The sequence below is a fragment of the Leucopleurus acutus genome (genome assembly GCF_964270905.1).
Source record: "Leucopleurus acutus genome assembly, chromosome: 16".
NCBI lineage: Eukaryota > Metazoa > Chordata > Mammalia > Artiodactyla > Delphinidae > Leucopleurus > Leucopleurus acutus.
The window spans coordinates 58,230,254-58,250,719 of NC_139158.1; the positions used below are offsets into that span (position 1 = coordinate 58,230,254).

A 20,466-nucleotide genomic window follows, 5' to 3' on the forward strand; every position below is an offset into this window, starting at 1 on the left:
GGTATGACACTGTCTCCTGTACCTGAAGACAGATGGCTTGTCTGGATCCTGATAGACGAGCAGGGACTTCCCCAAACAGGCTCAATGTCCCATGTGAAAGCTCACCAAAGGCTTCCTCTGCAGGGGACCAGATGGCCCACTCCTCACCATAACAAAGCCCAAGGCTGTGGGCATAAACCATGGCCCACAATGTGTGCCTATCCTCTCACCCTAGAAATTACGCTGAGCACCTGAAATCCAGGACTCCACTGTGCCTGGGCTCAGTGCCAGGGAAGAGAAGAGCTATTACTAGCCTGAGGAGGGAGGCCACTGCCCTCAGGGATGCGATACCCTGATGGGGACTGTGTCCTAGGCACTATGATAACCATGGCCCTTTGCTTGCATCTCTATTACCTGCTTCCTTACCTGAACGTGAGGGATTGCCCATATTCCCTAAAAGGTTTTCATTTCTTGAGGGTCTCAGGTCCTATCTACAACATGGGAATTAGGGAAAGAAGCAAGGATTCTGTTTTGTTTTTTCCTCTGCTGGTATCTAGGCAAAGTTCAGTGAATGGTGGCAAAGGGACATAAGCTCTGGCTCAGAGAAACATGTCTCTTTCTCACCCTGGATGCTCTTGGAGGGCCTGCACCTGAGTAGGGGCTGTGGATCTGTATGCTCACTTATTCAACCTCGTGAACTTTATTTTAATATTTATTTAGGCTGCGCCGGGTCTTAGTTGAGGCCTGCGGGATCTTTTAGTTGTGGCATGCGGACTCGTAGCTGCGGCATGCATGCAGGATCTAGATTCCCAACCAGTGATTGAACCCGGGCCCCCTCCATTGGGAGCACGGAGTCTTACCCACTGGACCACCAGGCAAGTCCCTAAGCTTGTGAACTTTAATCACAAGTATTTCTGGTTTGCTCCAAGTGCTTGACAAGCCACACTGACCTTATAAAGGTCAATCAAGCCTCTGCCAGCACCAGTCTGGTGTGTGGTCCAAGGAAGCTGCACTGCCAGGGTAAATGTGGGTCATTGAGGCCAAGGGTGGAGAGGGCCACCAGAAGAAATGGGGTCTTCTTGCCTTCTGTGTCTTGGGCACACCAGACCCTGGCCAGTAAAACTCAGGGTCAAGCAGAAGCATATCTTTGGCCAATGGCTACTTTGTGGCTCAGTTACTGGGTGATATCTGCTCCTTGCTGGAGCCTGAAAGCCCTAGATCAGGGGTCAACAAACTTTTTCTGTAAAAAGTCATATAGGACTTCCCTGGTGGTCCAGTGGTTAAGACTCTGCACTTCCACTGCAGGAGGCACAGGTCTGATCCCTGGTAGGGGAAGCTCTGCATGCCGCATGGTGCGCCCCCCCAAAAAAAGTCATATAATTGGGGTGGGGCAGCTAAATTAGGAGTTTAGGATTAAAATATACACATTACTATATATAAAACAGATAACCAGCAAGGACCTACTGTACAGCACAGGGAACTATATTATCTTGTAATAACTTATAACGGAAAGGAATCTAAAAAAGAATAGATGTATAACTCAATCACTCTTCCGTACACCTGAAACTAACAAAACATTGTAAATCAACTATATTTCAATTTAAAAAGGCATATAACAATATTTTAGACTTTGCAACTCATAAGGTCTCTGTTGCACCTGCTCATCTCTGCCATTGTAGTATGAGAGCAGTCAATGAATAACTGTGGCTGTGTTCCAATACACTTTATTTACAAAAAGAAGCAATAGGCCAGATTTGGCCCAAGGACTGCAATATGCCAACCACTGACCCTGAGGATACTCAGGAGATGACCTGGCTGCCGAGGGGACTATGCTCCTCTGTGAGATGGAAACTTCTAAGGTCCGGTGCTTTGCTAAGAGTTGTACATGGGTGCAGAACAGGGCACTGTGTGTGTGGAGTTTCTGACCAAGTGGTGGGTGCTGAGGCCCAAAAGTGAAGGCTGCATTGGAATAGGTAGAGCCTCCTCCTTCATAAGAAACAACTGCTTTATTCCAGATCAGGCCCAACCCCCCTACCCCCACGGTCCCTGGGTGGACACTGTCCTTACTGGGCCCTCAGGAGCCCTTGTGCTGTGGCCTGACCACCAGCCCCTCTCTGGTGATGGCCCAATTGTAGCTCTTGGGGGAGTCCAACGCTTCTTCCACCCGCGCCTCCAGGTTCTCTCGGGTGATGAAGTTTTTTGCCTCCTCCTATTGGAAGAGAGAAGGCCAACTGAATGGAAGCCCTCAGAACATGCCTGCTAGCCTTTAGCCCACTGAGGGAGGGGCTCCAGCTCTGTGGGAAAGATGTCTGCAGCCCAGGTCTTCTCTGAGCACCCCGCTGACCTTCCAGTGGAAGAATATCAGGCAGCTTTGCCACATTCAGTTCTCTTAGACAATCATCCCCTGGACATTTCGGCCAAAACCCAGACACACCAGCTGTGACAATTCACTGGGTGGAATCAGTCTCTCAATATTGCCTAGATCTCTCAATCTCTCTCAAACTGTCCTCCCTCTATTACTTTAACTCAAGCCTCATCCATTCTCGCTGGATCACTTCTAACTGATCTCCTTGCTTTTAAGTCTCACACCTGGCATCCCAAGCCAAAATGTTTAAACCCTTCGGTGACTTTCCCACTCTCACGGCAAAATATAAACTCCTTGGGGAACGTGGGGGCCAGTCTCACAGACAGTGGCTAGCCAAGTGGCTAGCCACGTGAACACTACTGCATTGTCAACTCTCACCTCCGGGTCTTCGCGCCTGACAGACACTCTCCCTGTACGCCTCCTCTTCCAAATCCTCACCTGCTAACCCCGTGTCAAGACTCAAGGCTACTCTCTTCCAACTCTGCATGTAGCCGCGGCCCCACCTCCCCCACCTGGCTGCGCGCAGGACTCGCGGCACCGGCAGAGTTCGCGGCCTGCAGCCCCACCCTCTGGAGACAGGGCCCACCTGCAGCTGCAGCACTTCACGCTCCTTGAGCTGCACCCAAGCCTGCGCCTCTCGGGCCTGCCGGGCCTCCTCCTCCGCCTGCCGCCGCTCCTGCTCCCGCGCCTCCTGCCGCAGCCTGGCCATCCTGGGAGGAGTGAGAGGACGAGGTTGAGCGTGGCTGGGTGTCTCCGGGCCGGCAAGGCGTCCCCGCCCCGCCTCCCGCCCCACTCACCGCAGCTCGCGCAGCCGCTGGTTCTCCGCCTGGTTCCAGGCCATCAGCTCGCGGTGCTCAGCGGCGTCCTCCAGTGCCTTGCGCTCTGCCAAGACACCGGTCCGGGCCTCGTGCACCTTCTTGCGCACCTCGGACACGAACTCCAGCCTGGACGGAGACGCGCCCAAGGTCGGCACTCTCTTCGCCCGCCCGCCCTAACACACACGCCGGACGGCACCGCTTCCCCCTCCGTCACACACACCTGAGGGCGCGCACCGTCTGGCGGTACTGCCGGTAACGCTCCGTCAGCACGAAGAATTCCGCAGGATCCACAGCGGGTGGGGTCGCCACGCGCCCAACCTTGGACTTGGCCGGCGGGTCGTGGCGGGTCTTGCGGCAGCGCGCGGGGAGCAGAAACGGGGCTGGGGGCCGGCCCATGGGCCGCGCACCCAGGGCGCTCAGCGCGCGAAACATGGCCAGACCACCTAGCGTCCGGCGCGCCGCAGGGCATCACTGGGGCCCGGAAGTGGCCGCGGGGCACCACGGGACGCGTAGTCCGCGGGCTCCGACCCCACCCTCTGTTGCCCGCTGACATTTGCGTCCGCCCCGCCCCCCGGAACCTGGCTGTGTCCCCCCTGGGGGACCGGGTTCCGACCTGCATCCCTCCAGCCCCCACCCGGGGAAGGGTCTCAATGGAGAGAGAGGGGACAAAGGATGCAACAACTTCAGGGACCTCACACCTTTACTGGAGGGCAGCGGGGCGCGGCGCTCGGGGTCGGGTTTGCGGGAGGAGGGCGCGATCATTCCCCCGGACGCTCTGGTCACCTGACCGCAGAGCTGCGGCCTTACCCGCCCCCTCCTCTCCTCCCCTCCTCTTCCCTCGCCTCCCGGCTTGGCCTCGCTGCTTAGGATTGGCCGACGGCCGGTATTGTGGCTCCCACGTCCTGCGGACGCCCCCTAGCCTCCTAGAAGACCCAGCCTGTGGGTTCTCTAGCTCATTGGGCTTAACGGGCGTTGCCCACCTGATATCTAAAAACCCGAGCTCACACCGACTGAAATTAGGCGATAAGGTCTTGCCTTATAGGAATTTACACTTTCTCCTTTAGTTATTGTGCTCCCGTGGTGCACTTTAAAATACAATTTGCAAAATAATAAACCATCTCCCTACACCTGTCTTCCGCTATTGGCCTTGGGGAGCTCTGCAATCACTGAGTCATTCCCAGTGCACGTATCAATGACCACCTGGTTATCGGGGCCGTACTGTAGAGTGTGAGGTCGCACCCCTCACCTCTGTCCACTGGCTGTGGGCCTGCCCACCTTGAGCCACACTGGCTTCCCTTGGCTATCTAGAAGCCTAGGGGACTTCACAGCCGCCACTGTCCTATTTATGGAGGTTTGTAGTACCTCCTTCTACTCCACTAGTGACTTCTAATCTTTTACTTTAATCTAACATAGTATTTCATCATAAATTGTCTAGGATTGGGGCTTCCCTGGTGGTGCAGTGGTTAAGAATCCGCCTGCCAGTGCAGGGGACACGGGTTTGAGCCCTGGTCCGGGAAGATCCCACATGCTGAGAAGCAGTTAAGCCCGCGAGCCACAACTACTGAGCCTGCGCTCTAGAGCCCGCGAGCCACAACTACTGAGCCCATGTGCCACAACTCCTGAAGCCCGTGCGCCTAGAGCCCGTGCTCCGCAACGAGAAGACACCACAATGAGAAGCCTGCGCACCGCAACTAAGAGTAGCCCCCCCCTCGCCGCAACTAGAGAAATCCCGCACACAGCAAAAAAGACCCAAGGCAACCAAAAATAAATAACTCAGTGGTGTATCATTCCCCCTCACCCCCAGCCAGTTCTTAGCTTACTTACCAGCAGTGTCTGCACCAGGTGCTGCTTCCTGTGGAGGAGCCACCGGGCCATGGTCCTACTCTCCCAGGGCACACTGTCCTCAGGGGGAGCCAGAACATAGCTTGGGAGGTTGGGGACAATTTGGCCTGGGCTGTGAGCTGCAGTGCCCAGAACCCTTCCTTAGAAGGGAACTGAGGCTGCAGCCTGCCCTCCCCACCTCCACCCAAGGCTTGAGGTAGATGAAAGAGCCCCAGCCAGCACCTTCTTCTCACTTAGGCTGGGGAGACCCTTCAACTCACCTGGGGGCCCAGGAGTATGTTGGGGGTCATGGAGTGAGCTGGAGGCTTGCTTTCCTTCAGGGTGCCAGCTGTGGGAGCAGTGCTGAGCCTTTGAGGGCTCAGGGTGGGTGGTCAGCAGCAGCACCAGGAGGCCTAGCCCAAAGCTGGCCATGGCAGGGCTGCTCCCATGGACAGTGGACAGCACTCAGGGAGTGCTCCCATCCATACCCCCTTCCTCCTCCTCCGGGGTCCCCTTGGACAACTGGCGTTTCAGGGGCAGCTTCAGTGTCTCCTAATGTTCTTCTCTCTTCTGCTATTGCTCCCTACACCAGGACTACAGGGGTCTGGACCCTCAGGGCTCCTGGCAACTAGCCACCTCTCAGAACCCCTGGGGCACAGAGGCTCCCCGCTTTGCCAGTTGAGGGCCTTCCCCAGTAGGGCAGGACTACCCTTTCTTCCCTCAGGGATCCCAGAAGTGAGAGAAGGTTGGAGAGGGGAACAGGGGAGTTGTTCAAAAGACAGGCAGCAGTGTGGGGGAATCTGGGGCACCCAGTGCTGGGGGACGTTATTGGCAGGCCCTCAGCTCCTTTTCCCTGTGGGTTGCTATCTCTCTTCCATGGCAGTTGGGGATGTGTGGTGGTTACAGGGGCAAGGGTTTCTACCCCTTGTCCCTCCCATGCTAGGGGCAGCAGGCACAGGAATAGTGTTGTTGGGGAAAGATGAGGGAAAGGGGGCTTTTCTGGGCGTGGGTCAGGGGTAGAGGGACTTGGGAGGGGGAAGAGGAGCAGTGTACCCAGAATAGAGCTCCATCCCGGAGCCCCAGCCCTGGGGAGGGCAGCCTTTTCACTCACCGAGGGAGAGCTGTGGATGAAGTGGCTCCTCCAGGCAGCAGTGGAACCCAGGCAGCCAGACCCAAGATTTATTGCTCAGGTAGTTCCACCCACTGCTCTGGGCCCACAGACTCCAATGACGTCTCAAAGAGGGGACGGGTGGCAGCTCGCCACCAACTCTCTTCCCTTCGCAGTGTATGTTCAGCTGCTGGCGCTGGGGTCACCAGACAGATGCCTCCTCCTTCCACCTTCCCAGGGATCTGAAGTCACAAGCCTGGCCTGTGCCCCTGAAGTCTCATCTAGCCACTTCCCTAGCTGCATTCTCAAGCTCCTGCCCTTAGGTCTAGAAAGCCCTCACAGCCCTCTCTGACACAGCAAATTATGGCCCTAAGAGAGGCAATGCCTGGGGTCTTCCTGAGTCCCACCCAGCTCAGGGCTTTCCCTGGTAGAAAAGTGGGGGCCTAAGAGTGAGGAGTCCAGCAGCCTGTTAAGAAGTCTGGGGAGAGCTATGACCACTCTTCCTGAGGGCTTGTTTGCCCACTTGTAAAATGGGTTGGGTGGGATGTCCTTAACCACACACTTGGGCACCAGGACTGGGTCACTCCATGTGGAAGTAGGTTTGGGTGGGGCATAGCTACCCCACAGGTGGCCTCTCTCTCCTCCAAGCAGGTCCCTGACAGGGGGCCCAGTTAAGGAGGCAGTGCAGCCTTTGTGGGCCTATCCGAAGGTGGTAGGAATAATTTTGTCCCTCAAGGTTCCAACCCCTCCTCATCCTGTACTTGGCCCAGGACCATTCATGGATTTGGGCACAGCCCCTGGAATGCCAGAAAAGGCTCCCGCCTTAGTCTGCATCAGCTCAGCTTTCCGCTGCCAGCCACCAGCCTCTGGGGGGCAGAGGCCAGTTTATAGGGTTAGCCAATCTCCGCCTTTGGACAGCAATTTGAACAGCAAGTGCAAGGGCAGGGTCAGGCTGGGCATCGCAGTGTCTGGTCACTGGGAGAGCAAGTGTGTCAAATTCTGTGGCAGAGATGGGGGAGATGACATCATGGGCACCTCGACTTCAGCTGCCCAGGCAGAAGGGCATGGGTGAATTTCCAAACTGACTTACCTGAAATGAATATTTCGACTGTATGATCAGTTAAACTGTTTTGGGAAACAGGTTTTGTCCCTTTATGTACCGGTTACCCAAGTAAATTTTAGGAAAACATTTGCTTTGTGGTTTAGTGAAAACAACTGAGTTCAATAAACTAGCTTAGTTCTGGTTTGGGTTTACAGAATGTTTTATTCAAAGGCCCTGGTGTTTATTTTAAAAAAGGAATGGGGTGCCTTTATTTTTTCTGTAATTTGATTGTGGTTTTTCCTGAAAATTCCAAACAAGAACAAGCTTCCCAGGGGAAAGCTTCCCTTTCTTTCTGGCCACATAGTTTGACTTTTAGGAATATTTGCTTTCCCCTTCCAGATTATAAACTCTGGAATTCATCCTTGTATCCCTCTCAGCAGGACACAGAAAGCCATTTGTTCACCACTGAGCTCTAGCTCACACTCAGCCCTGAGGCCACATTATTCCAGTCTGGGGGCTGCTGTAATCAGTTGGGAAAGCAGAGGTTTTGAGTTGAATGCTCAGGTGCTGTAGGAGCACAGAGGGGCACACCCCCTGAGCAGGTGGTCTGGGTGAAGGATGGAGAGTTAGCTAGTCTCGGCAATAGGGCTGCAGTGGGTGCTCTAGGGTAAGAGACAAAATGGAGAAGAGCTAACACAGGAACTACGGGGGGGATCTGTGGGGGGGGGCAGGCCTGTGGGTTTGGTGCTCAGTGGGAGTAGGGCTGGGACGGGGTGGGTGTGGGCAGAGAATGCTGGAGGCTGCACGAAAGGGCAGTGGGCTTTAGAGACTGGGCAAACTGCTGGGTGTGTGGAGCCTGAGACTGGTGCCTCTGGGCCACTCTGTGGAGTCACAGTAGGAAGTGGGGTGTGTGGACCAGGAGCTCAGGGCTGGAGGAGGGCTGAGGGTCCACACCACACAGACTGCAGGAATGCCTGACCTCTGAGGAAGGGGGCTGTGGAGGAAAAGCTACAGAGTGAGGATAAAAGTCAGGAGGCAGTCATTACACCAAGCGGGTGCCAGTGGACAGGGAGACAGTGGATCCCTCGGGCTCAGCACTGAGGATGAAAGGGTAAGGAAGGAATATGCGGGAATGGAAGAACTTAGGCATGGGGGAAGTGCTTTTTTTCTCTTCTTTTAAATGAAAGATGAGCATATTGGGCAGGTGGGGGTAGAGGATGAAGGAAAACCCAGGACAGAGACAATTTGATGAAGTGAGGTCTCTGCAAGTGTGGCAGGCCCCAGAAGTTTGGGTGTGCAGTGGGCACAGTCACAGCTGACTGACTGAGGAGTGGGCACTAGATGAAGCAATCTCCTCTGCCCTTCCCACACAATTGTGCTACGTGAGCTTCAACACACTTCCCTTTGAGCCTATGTCGCTTCACACCATGTAAGCTCTGAATAATACAAGAAAAGAAAGAGGTGAAGAGGGAGTGATGAGCCATACCTATAAGCTGAGGGAGAGAAGGGAGCAAAGAGCTGGGGTAATTCCTGCTTGAAGATGTCTGTTTAGCAACCAGGGGATATGTTCGTTGCACGGCTTGCTGACCCAAGGCTTGCCCTCCTCCATCTGCCTGGACATGGTTACACAGAGGCGCCAATAGGTAGCTTGCAAAGAGACAGGGTTTCCTTCCCAAGCATGGCAGCCCTCACCCGAAATTCTTTAGATTCTGTCTTTGCTTAATTTATCCATGCTTCTTTTAAACCTACTGACTTTTTGAGTTTATCGCCCCTTACAGTTCCTTGGTTCCTACAGAAGGACCACAGTACACCTACTGACTTACACGACTTCACCCCTTGCAACCTTCCAGAAGGTGGTCTGTCGTGGCACCCGGGCTTCGTGCATACACCCTGAATATGTGGTGCAGAACTTGGCTTCTATCTTGGAGCCACTGCGTCTTTGCTTGCCTGGAATCTGAGGCCCTCTGTGATGCTGCTCCGCTGATCTTTCCTACTTTCGCTCATCTAAACTTCCAATATCCTGCAGGTCCAGTTCAAGTCCTACCTCCTCCAGCAAGCACGGCAGTGGTGATCTCTGTGCATTCCTCCATGGGCCAGACGGGGGTGCCACCTCTCACTCCTGACAGCCCCGAGGTGCCCCTGGCCCCTGATCCTTAAGAAAGGCCCCGAGGGCTGCGAGGTTCTCTCAGCCCTGAACTGACAGTCATGGCAACCGGTTTCCTCTCCTGTTCCTGTGTTGGGCTGATCATGAAGAAAGGAGGCCATGAACAGACACACCCTCCCAGCTGTGCCCTCAACTAAAGACCACATTTCCCAGCACACTTTGTAGCTCAGTGTGGTCTTATGACTAGGTTTTAGCCAATGGGGTATGAGTGGAAGTGAAAAGTGCAACTTTTGCTTCATGTCTTTAAAAATGAATTTGTTTGCCCATGCTCTTTTTGCTTCTCCATGGGAAAAGACAGCGACCTCAACCATGAGGATGAGAACAACATCCTAAGGGACACTGGGACCATGAGATGGAGGATACTGGGTCTCTGGACTGGGCAGACTGTTAACATGAAACATAAATGAACATCCACCTTATTTAAGACACTTTGTCTAACATGTTAGGCTCAAATTCGAGTTGGGATCTAAGACTCCCACCATCCTGGCCTCTGGATCTGAGGCACTTCCATATAAAAGTCCTGGAAATAAGGACAGATATGAAAGGAAATGGAAGCGGTTTAACACAATAAATGTAGATATAAACACTTGCTCTGGACAGAGCGACATGATCCAGATAGTTTTGCAGCAAAGCACCAAGGACTGGAGAGGTCAAACTGACTCAAACCCGAAAGCCAAGCCACCCCTCTCTCCTCCATGCCTCTGTACTTAGGGAAGCAGTGAGGACCCTGGCCATCTTCCCCAGGGAGCAAGGCTGGCTAGGACCACTGCACCAAAGATATGCTGGGAGTGAAAGAGTAGTGCTGATAACTACCTAAGGGCTAGAGGGGCTGTGTTTGTTGGAAAGAAGGAGCTAGGGAGACTGTGCCCTCTCTGCAGCCAGCTAAGACAGAACAGTAACGGCAGGGACGGGAGTGGCCCAGGAGAACCCCAGCCCTGGTATGACTGCCCCAACCCAGACAAAGGGAGAGACGTTTCCTCAGGGAGTCAAAGCTTTTATTACCTGATAATCCCTAGTGTGGCGCCAGAGATAACACTCTGGTCCCTCTACTCGCCATGGTGGGATGTAGGCGGTACGAGAAGGTGGGCAAGGGTGGAAAGGGGAGAGATTATTTACAGAGCAGGGAAGGGAGAGCGGTCTGGACTGGGGGCACTGGGACAACCAATTTCCTCAAGAGCTCTGATAACTTTGTGCTTTTTTTCTTAGTTAATGCCTAGCTACCTGGAATGAGTTTTGTGTTTCTTCTTTAGGAAAAGATGTATAAACCAAAGAACAATAGAGCCCAATTTCCAGGCAGAGGATTTCATGATATCAATCCAAACATCACACTATTTAATTCCCCAATAAAACATTGGAAAAAGGACTATCAGTGCTAACACATTTACATATAAAATCTCCACCTAATAGGTAATAGAAGCCTATGTACCAATTTCTAAAACAGTTGTAAGATATATACACAATTTTGGGTATATTAACAAAACAGAATATTACAAAATATTAAAGGCAATTCTCCTGTCCACGGGGCCTCATCGCTTCTCACTTGAAGTTGGCGTAATCTGAGAATGCATCAATATATTCCTGCACCACCTTGTAGCAGAACTCATACTGTTCCTGCAGAGTGAAAGGTGGGGGAAAAGGCCAGGGTAGTTACGGAAGAGAAAAATGTACCTGCAGCTCCTGACAAACCCATTTTTTAAAAAATGGAAAATTCACAGGAAATGAATGTTTTTGGATTTCCACCTGAGCCCTGAGCTGCCTGCCAGAGTTCTGACAGCATTCCCCTCTGGGCTGAGTGCAGCTATCTTCTACAGATAGAAGTGACTAGACATGCAGATGGCACTCCTAGGCCTGCAGAGGTCAGACACGAGCTCAAGTCTGTCCACATACTCAGTGGTTACTGGTTATCTAGACTGTCAGGAGACCTGCTGAAAGGGAGCCTGAGGAGAGGAGAGGAGGTACTTCTGAGTCTTCCCCACCTTGGACCCATGGAGAAGTGAAGAGCCCCATGGGGCACCTGGGCACCCTCTTGTAGCCTTCACAGAGGCCACTTGCATCTCTTACTGGTGTGGGGCTAGGCTATGCCCCCACTGCTCTCCTGCCTCCCAAAGCTCATTCTGTTTGCCTGAGGCACCTTGAGGAAGGATGAGTCTGTGGTTACACAGTCTTCTGACTATCAGATGGGCCCCTCAAAAGAGCCTCCCCCCTGAGCTGGCTTTGGCAGAGGAGCTGCAGATGGTGTGGTGGCATGGATAAATACGCAGGGCAGCATACCAGTGTCTGGACCATGTGTGGCCTCTGCAGCCGCAGGCTCTTGACGGTCTGGAAGACATCCAAAATCCCCTCTGCTTTCACCCGTTCCAGGACTGTGCTTAGGGCACAGAAGGTCCCTGTCCGTCCTGCCCCCGCACTGTAACAAAGCAGATACACTTATCACACCTGCAATGACTCCCTGTGCCAAGAAGGCGAGTGACAATGACAATGAGCAGATAAAGGCCGAGGCTGGTGCTCCTGGGAAGGTCAGTCATCCGGTGGAACTGCTGGGGGTGGGCACAGGAGCTCACACAGCTCTGGGGAGGCGGGTGCACCCCTGCTGCCCTTCTTGTACGACCCATTCTGCTTGCTGAGGGGCTCACTCATTGGGCAGTGGTGAAGAACCTCACCCCCACCCCCAGCACTGAGGCTTCGCTGTCCACCTACAAACAAGCTGGGGTTGGGGTGGGGGTGGGGGGAATCCCCTGGAGGTCCAGTGGTTAGGACCCCGCACTACCAATGCCAAGGGCACGGGTTCGATCCCTGGTTGAGGAACTAAGATCCCACATGCTGCGTGGCGCAGCCAACAAACAAACAAAACACACAAAAAACAAAAACAGCCCTGCGGGGCCCTGGCCTGCTGCTCATTCATGTCAAGAGTTCTGGCCCCCTCTTTCCTGCCCCTCTGCACTGGTATATGGTTGCTGATGCTTTTCCATGCTGCTCATTTTCTTCCGAAATCCCAGGAATCCAGACTCTCACCTTGACACTGTCCACCTGTTCAATGTGTCATCACCAGACCCTTACTGAGTGCCTGCTGTGTGGTAGGGGCTGAGGTGGGTGGCAGTACACCCAGACAATAAGATATGCAGTATGAGCAGGAAAAAGAGAACAGCAGTTCTAGTCAGTGTGGGAAGTGCTATTGTGAACAGGGTGGTCAGGGAATGTGAGCAGAGACCCTGAGAAGGTGAGGACAAGGCCCTTGGAAATGAGCATCTCAGGAATGACACAGGAGTGTGTCTAGGTGCTGAAGCCACTGTAGCTGCATCTGAGGGAGGGAGGGAAGTGGGTGGGGTAAGGTCAGGGCCCTCAGGGAGAAGGCCAGACCCCCGGTTCACTCCCTGCCTAGCCTGAGCAAGGAGCCCTCAGACATGTTGTACCTCGTGAGCCAGTGTCTGGATTCTGAGTAAAGGAGTGATGTGGTCTGACTGAAGTTTTAGAAGGAGCTCTCACGCTGCTGTGTTGAGAACAAACTACAGGAGGAAGGGTGGGAGCAGGGAAACCAGTGAGGCCAGTATAGTTACTGAGGAGAGGGCATGGTGGCTTGGACAGAGGGCCATGGTGGGGGGAGTGATAAACACTTGATTCTGAAATTATTTTGCAGGTAGAACAAATGTACATGTGTGAGAAAACGAATTGTTCCAGTCTTCTTATCTGAGTTAAGTGAAATACCACTTCTTGATGTGGGGAAGGCTGTGAAACAGCAGGCTTGGAAAGAAAGATAGGGAGTTCTGAAATAACCCTTTAAAACTGAAGAGGCCCAAGTGGAAATGTTGAGTAGGTAACTGGATATATAAATCTGGAGTTTAGGGGAACTGGTGATAAAGATTTGGGAGTTGGTATTAAAGCCAGGAGATTGGATGAGTTCACCTAGGAGAATGACTGTCAGTTGACAGAGGTCCAAGGACTTGGCCCTTGACCACAGATGGGGAGGAATTAGCAAAGGAGACAGAGAAGGAACAGCCAATGAGGACAAAAACCCTGGAGAGAAGCTATGCTAAAAGCATTCCACAGAGAACCAAATGACCAACTGTGTCTAATGCTGATGAAAGTCAAGGATAATGAGATTAGGAAGTGATCACTGGACTCAGCAATGTGAAGGTCACAGGCGGCCCTCACAGGGCAGTTGCAAGGGAGTATGTGGGGGGTTAACTGAAATGGGCTCAAGAGAGGCTGGGAGGAGAGGAACTGGAGAGTTAGTATGAACAAATATTTTGAGGAATTTTACAATTAAGGAAAACAGAGAAATAGAGGATAGCTGGAGGGGAACTGGAGGCAAAAGTTTTTAAAAAATATTAAAATGGGAGAAATTATAGCACATTTTTATGAAGGCAGTAGGTATCCAGAAGAAAACCTGATGATGTAGGATAGTGAAGTCAGGTCCCTGAAGATACAAAAGAGGATGGAATTGGTATCCAAGTGGAGGGTGGGTGTGGCAGACTTTAGCTTGACTCCCAAGATCCCTGCCTCCTGGTGTTCACATACTTGTGTGATTCCCCTCCCCTTGAGTGTGGGCAGGACTTGTGATGTACTTCTAACCAACAGAATGTAGCAAGGGTGATGGAGCGTATACAATTACATGAATGTGATTATGTTACGTGGATCATAATGTCTGTCTTGTAAGGAAATACTCTCTCCTTTGTTGGTTTGGAAGAAGCAAGCACCCATGCTGGGAAGGTCCACCACGTGGCAAGCAACTTCAAAATACAAAATTTCACAAGGAACTGAATGCTACCAACAACCAAGTGAGCTCAGAAGTGGATCCTTCCCCAGGCAAGCCTCAGATGGGACCACAGCCCATCTGGTCAACACCTTGACTGCAGCCTTTTGAGACCCTGAAGCACAGGACTCAGCTAAGATGTGCTCAGATTCCTAACCACAAAGACTGCAAGATAAATGTGTGTTGTTTTGAGATGCTAAGTGTGTGGTAATATTATTACACAGCAATAGAGGACTAATGTAGCTGACTTCAGAGAGAGTTCAGACAACTCATCCACTGAACAGGAGGGATGCAGGGTCCACAGCACTAATGCAGGTAGATGGGGAGCTGTGGTGGTTAAGAGCAAGTGGAAATTCTCTGATTGCTTCTTTTTTCCTAGGCAAATAGAAAACATGGTCATTTCTTAAATATGAGGATGGGAGAGGCACTGGAGGTTTGAGGTTTGAGAGGAGGATGAAATGATCATCCAGGACAAAGGCTGGCAGGCTTTTCTATAAAGGGCCAAATAGTAAGTATCTTAGGTTTTGCTGGGAAGAGAGAAAGTCAAGTTACAACTGTACAGCTGTGCTTCTTGTGTGCTGAGCAGCAGTGTGAGGTAGTAAGAGTAACACGAATGGTCTCAATACTGCTGCTGGAGCAGGACAGCAGCCACAGATAATATATAAGCATAGCCGTGTTCCAATAAAACCTTATGTATGAACACAAATGTAAATTTCATGTAATTTTCACGTTATGAAATATTCTTCTTTTGATTAAAAAAAATTTTTTTAACGTAAACACAAGTCTTACCTTGCAGGCCCCACAAAACCATGTGGCAGGCCAGCTCTGGCACTGGGCCCTAGTTTGCCTAGCCCTGGTCTAGAACAGTGGGAGATGCAGAAGGACTGCAGGGCAGTACTAATCGCCAACCATGAAGTCATCAGAAATGTAAAATGAGGCTTGTAACATGGTGCTTTCCTTTAGCCATATTCAGCTGCATGGTGCAGGGTAGCTAGAGAATCTGGGGTTTGCCAAGAGAGGGTGACTAAGGGAGAGAGCAGCATGGGAGATTTAAAAGTGTGGGCAAGGAAGTGTTTATTTTTGTAGTTCAAGGAATCCTTTTAATTTGCCAATCCAATGGACAAAAAGCCATGTTGTACTGTTTTCATCCCCATTTCTCATATTGCTAATAAGGATTAGCATCTTTTCATGTTTACTGTACACTTGTATTAGATGATGGACTTTGCCACTTTTTCTTCTTAAAAACATTTTTTCAAATGAGTTATTTTTGTACGGGTAACAAATTAGCATAGTTCAAATTTCAAAAAGGTCAGAAACAGTGGAAAGTCTCCTTCCTACTCTACTTCTTCATCCTTTTAGTTTCTTCCTGGGAAACAACCAACATCATCAGGTCCTTGTGTGTCCTTCTAGAGATAATTTATGCATATACCGACATGAACATATTCTTTCCCTGTCTCCCACTGCTTTTCTCACTAAGCAATAAATCTTGAGGATTACTGAATACCAGTACATAAACAGATTTCTAATTAATTATCTGAAGCTCTATAGTATGAGATATATCAGAGCTTACTGAACCAGTTCCCTATTAATATATGCTTAGATTATTTACCATCTTTTTTTCAATTTTTTTTGGCTGCACCGCATGGCATGCCAGATCTTAGTTCCCCAACCAGGGATTGAACCCATGCCCCCTGCAGTGGAAGCCCAGAGTCTTAACCACTGGACCGCCAAGGAAGTCCCTACCATCTTTTACTATTATAAACGGTACTTCGATTCTTGTAATTACATATTTCATTTTGACCATTTGAAGAACATTTACTAGATACATTTCTAGAAGTTCCTTTGCTCATTTTTCTATCTTCAAAACCAATTTGTAGGAATTTAAAATATATTCTTCCTTCCCTTTTAAAAGAGATTCCCTCCCCCAATTATAAAAGCAATACAAACTCAAGGTAAAATTTTTTCTAAAATGCAATCTCATACAATGTGCCCCAAACAAAATCCACCCCCTGCCCCATGGGTCCCCTTGCTATCTTCCTTCTGTCAGTGACACCAGCCATTACCCAGCCTCGAACTTAGGAGACTCCTCTTTTTCACAGCTATGTTTATAGTCTTGTTCATTTTTCTTCTAACTGTTTTCAAAATAGTTGCCCTTTTCTCTTTTCCTGTGTTTCTTAGGGAAACAGCCCTCATTCCCATGTTGCCCAACTGGTCTTCTCCACTGTCAGTCTCCCCTGCTGTTCCCCTTCTGCATCACCTCCCCTGGCCAATATCTTAACATTAGGGACTGCTGTTCCCTAGCACTTAAAGTATGAAGTTCTTATCATCTGGGCCTGTCCTGGTCATTAAACTTGATTGCCACGTGCTCGCCAACATCCCACTCTTGTCTGGCTTTCCTCACTGTCTGATACAGGCTCCCATCACACCCCTCTGCCTGCCTCCCATGCCTTTCTCTCTCTTCCCCCTGAGGGTTGGGGTGGGCATACCTGCAGTGCACGGTGATGGGGTGGTTCCCTGACTGCTGCTGCTGCTTCTGCACGGCTGCAATGATGCTGATCATGCCCTTTCCATCACTGGGGATGCCCACTTCAGGCCAGCCATGGAAGTGGAACTGCCGGATCTGCCGGCTCTTGTTCTCCTTTGGAGGAAGGAGGATCAGAGAGGTAGGTGCAACCCTGCTTTCCCTGTGGGAGAAGGCCACCCACCAGGCATCTTACCCTGGTGTTGGTGACCAGGAGGTCTCTGACGGTATAGCTCTCACATTCCTCCTCCTTCTTCAGCTCCACTGTGATGTCTCCATAGGACACCAGTCCATCAGAGGGCCAGTACTGGGCACACTTCTCCTGGGGGACAAATGGGAGAGGTGAGGGGCTCAGAATACCATGTGTGGTAAAAGCAGGGCTGCCCTGTGAGCAGACTGCTCCTTTCAACACAGCCACTTCTTACACCGACACACTTCTTCCCCAAGGTATCAAAAACTCAGAGGGTCCTTCTACTACTTAACATCAGTCCAGTTTAACTTCTGATCCTCAGCAGGACATCCATATTTAACAACTTAAGTCCACTAATCACTTAACCTTTTGTTATTATTTATAGTCTAATTTGCAACACTGACAGGGTCTGTGAAGAACTCTGACCATCAGCTCATAGCTGCATCTAACACTCAATGGCAGGGTGGAGTGAGAGGAGGAATCAGTGTCTTTGTTCCAATTCCTTTTTCTCTGCTCCTTTGAGGTGTTCCCACATTTGTAGTTACTTATGTATATCAGACTGCTAATCCAGAAAAACTGAACCCAATTACATTCTCACCCAGCCATGGTGCTTCACCAAAGCCCAGTCCACAGTATGCTTTCATTCTTTTCCTCTTTAACACTTTTTTTAAAAAAAATGTGTAACTTCTTTTTTTCTGTTTGTTTTAATTAATTAATTTTATTTTTGGCTGCATTGGGTCTTTGTTGCAGTGCGTGGGTTTCTCTTGTTGTGGAGCATGGGCTCTAGGTGCGAAGGCTTCAGTAGTTGTGGCACGCAGGGCTCAGTAGTTGTGGCTCACTGGCTCTAGAGAACAGGCTCAGTAGTTGTGGTGCAGGGGCTTAGTTGCTCCACGGCATGTGGGATCTTCCCAGACCAGAACTTGAACCCGTGTCCGCTGCATTGGCAGGTGGATTCTTAACCACTGCGCCACCAGGGAAGTCCCTCCTCTTTAACTCTTTAATCTGCAGTGGCACCTTAATAGTTGCTAGCTCTTGTGTTTTTGTCCTTATTAGTGAGCACAAGATGGTTTACTGTTGTCTCTGCTTGCACCTGGCTCAGTTCCTTCTACAGCTCCTTGCGGGCAGGGGCTGCCTCTTTTCATCTTTGTTTTCCCAGCACCTTGCACACTGCCTGCATCTGGTAGGCTCTCAATAAGTATCTGGTAAATGAATGTGTTTAATGTCTGCAGAACAAGCCAGGGTATAAATACATAAACAAAACAAAATACGGTTATGCTGTCCTTTCTTTAGATCATTTTAGGGGAGATCTTAGATACTTCACTGTTGGCAATTTAAAGACACTCAACCATATGGGACTTCCCTGGTGGTGCAGTGGTTAAGAATCTGCCTGCCAATGCAGGGGACACGGGTTCGAGCCCTGGTCTGGGAAGGTCCCACATGCCGCGGAGCAACTAAGCCTGTGCGCCACAACTACTGAGCCTGCGCTCTAGAGCCCGTGAGCCACAACTACTGAAGCCCGCGCGCCTAGAGCCCACGCTCCGCAACAAGAGAAGCCACCACAACGAGAAGCCCGCACACTGCAACAAAGAGTAGCCCCTGCTTGCCGCAACTAGAGAGAAAGCCCATGCGCAGAAATGAAGACCTGATGCAGCCAAAAATATAAATAAATAAATAAATAAATATACTCAACCATAAATGTACTCTATGTTCATTAGAAAAGATTTGGGGAAATTAAATACAAAAATAAAAATCACTGATAGTCTCTCAGTCCAAATAAAATCAGTATTATAAGTCCCTTTTAATGACTTTTCTTGCTTTTCATGTGTGATCATTCATTACCCCCTTTATAAATGACACTGAGCTCATTTTAAAATACGGGATTATTAAAGTAGTAGATCAAGGAAATGTCACAGACCACTGCTTTTCAATGTGTGCCCACTAGGAGCCCTGGGGATACCCTGAGGGTCAGAGCTCTGGGCCCTCTCTTCAACCAGAACAGCTTTAGAAAAATCTAATTACGGCTCATCTTAAACAGAGACTACATTGGTTTTCAGGGTTTGGTGGGTGGAGTGAGTTTTGTTACCACAGTTCCTTCCCAACACTGCCTTTATGCAGTTTTATCAGTCAGAACTAAAGACTGGGGCTTTAAAACCATTAGAACTGCTAAGATCAAAGAGCTTTACAGCAACAGCATGTAGGAGCTAGAATCACACTATGGCAAGAAAAGGAAATATTAATGGTCCCACACTTAACAGCCTTCAGACATTTTAGATCTCCTTAGTTTAGGAAAAGAGGCATAACAGAGAAGAAAAGGGGCAGATTGCAAGGAGGACTCCCAGGGATGCAGAGTTGAACCATTAAGAGTCCCCTCTTGGCTTCCCTCGTGGTGCAGTAGTTAAGAATCCGCCTGCCAATGCAGTGGACACGGGTTCAATCCCTGTTCCGGGAAGATCCCACATGCTGCAGAGCAACTAAGCCCGTGCGCCACAACTACTGAGCCTGCGTGCCACAACTACTGAAGCCCGTGCGTCTAGAGCCTGTGCTCCGCAACAAGAGAAGCCACTGCAATGAGAAGCCCGCGCACCGCAAGAGTAGCCCTCGCTCACCACAACTAGAGAAAGCCAGCGCACAGCACAGAAGACCCAACGCAGCCAAAAATAAAAAGTAAATAGAATAAAGATAAATTAAAAAAAAAAAAGATTCCCCTCTTTAGGGAATTCCCCAGTGGTCCAGTGGCTGGGACTCTGCACTCCTACTGCAGGGGGCATGGGTTTGATTCCTGGTCGGGAACTGAGATCCCGCAAGCCACGCGGTTTGGCAAAAAAAAAAAAAATCCCCTCTTCAAACTCTGGACAAGGAGTTGGTCAACAGTGAAAGCATGTCTGCTCTGGCTGCCTAACCAGCCAAAATGATTACCTGTGGTAGGACCAAGAAGTTAAATCAGTGCTGTTGTAGGGTACATTTCAAGGTGACACAGCTATTGTAGGGAAGCAGGTATGGTGTGCTGAGAGAAAGCAAGCCTGGTAAACTTATGGGGATAGGATTTAAGGGACTACATGAAATAAAGAGAAGCCACATAAGATGATCGCAGATGTTGGACCGACGGCAGGAAATTACCCTACTCAGCCAGGTGAAGGCTTATTTAATTTAGCCCTCTGTGTGGGCCCAACAACACAAACAGAAAAATCAGGTTGGGCTTAAATGGGACTTGACTCCTGAGGTGCCTCTCATGGCTGTGGGGAGGGATATGGCAAAAAGAGCTGTAACAGAATCCAGAGCAGGGGCCAGCAGTGGCTGTACCCACTGTCGCCCAGGGCTAAAAATGCCTTGGTATCCTGCTGAGGATGGAGACGTGAGAGCACAGAGCTGGAGACTAGGCCTGTGGGGAATGCAAGGCTGTGACAAATGTGGGACACAACCCTCAGGGAGTAGAGGCTGTGGCTCATCTCAGAATCTATGCTCCACTCTGTATGTGGAGGGCAGATGGGGATGAGGGAAAATGGAAACTAGGAGACTTAAAATAAGCAATAGAAACAGGAGAGGAAGAAGGACCCAATTCAAGTCTTGGGACTGGATATTAACAGGAAAAGGTTTCTAAATTTTGTTGTTTTTTTCTTTTTTTTTTCGGTACGTGGGCCTCTCACTGCTGTGGCCTCTCCTGTCGCGGAGCACAGGCTCCGGATGCGCAGGCTCAGCCGCCATGGCTCA

The 20,466-nt window shown here is 50.5% G+C and overlaps 2 protein-coding genes across 4 annotated transcripts in view; both read right to left on the reverse strand.

Annotated features, from left to right (window-relative positions):
* Positions 1 to 1,390: 1,390 nt before the first annotated feature.
* MRPS26 (mitochondrial ribosomal protein S26) lies at positions 1,391 to 3,596 on the reverse strand. The gene is made up of 4 exons (XM_082856194.1): positions 3,383 to 3,596; positions 3,142 to 3,288; positions 2,931 to 3,054; positions 1,391 to 2,188 (listed from the first exon to the last, which is right to left on the reverse strand). Exons 1-4 carry the CDS (start codon positions 3,592 to 3,594, stop codon positions 2,054 to 2,056), a joined length of 618 nt encoding a protein of 205 aa, XP_082712320.1. The 5' UTR covers positions 3,595 to 3,596; the 3' UTR covers positions 1,391 to 2,053.
* A 6,709-nt stretch (positions 3,597 to 10,305) lies between these two features.
* Positions 10,306 to 20,466, reverse strand: part of PTPRA (protein tyrosine phosphatase receptor type A) — a 184,361-nt gene continuing 174,200 nt past the window's right edge. For all 3 annotated transcript variants that reach the window (XM_082858010.1, XM_082858009.1, XM_082858011.1), the window contains 4 exons: positions 16,765 to 16,890; positions 16,534 to 16,685; positions 11,569 to 11,704; positions 10,306 to 10,908 (listed from right to left, as the gene is read on the reverse strand). In XM_082858010.1, coding sequence (XP_082714136.1) covers positions 10,834 to 10,908; positions 11,569 to 11,704; positions 16,534 to 16,685; positions 16,765 to 16,890 — 489 coding nt within the window. In that variant the 3' untranslated portion in view covers positions 10,306 to 10,833. The remainder of the gene's footprint in view (positions 10,909 to 11,568; positions 11,705 to 16,533; positions 16,686 to 16,764; positions 16,891 to 20,466) is intronic.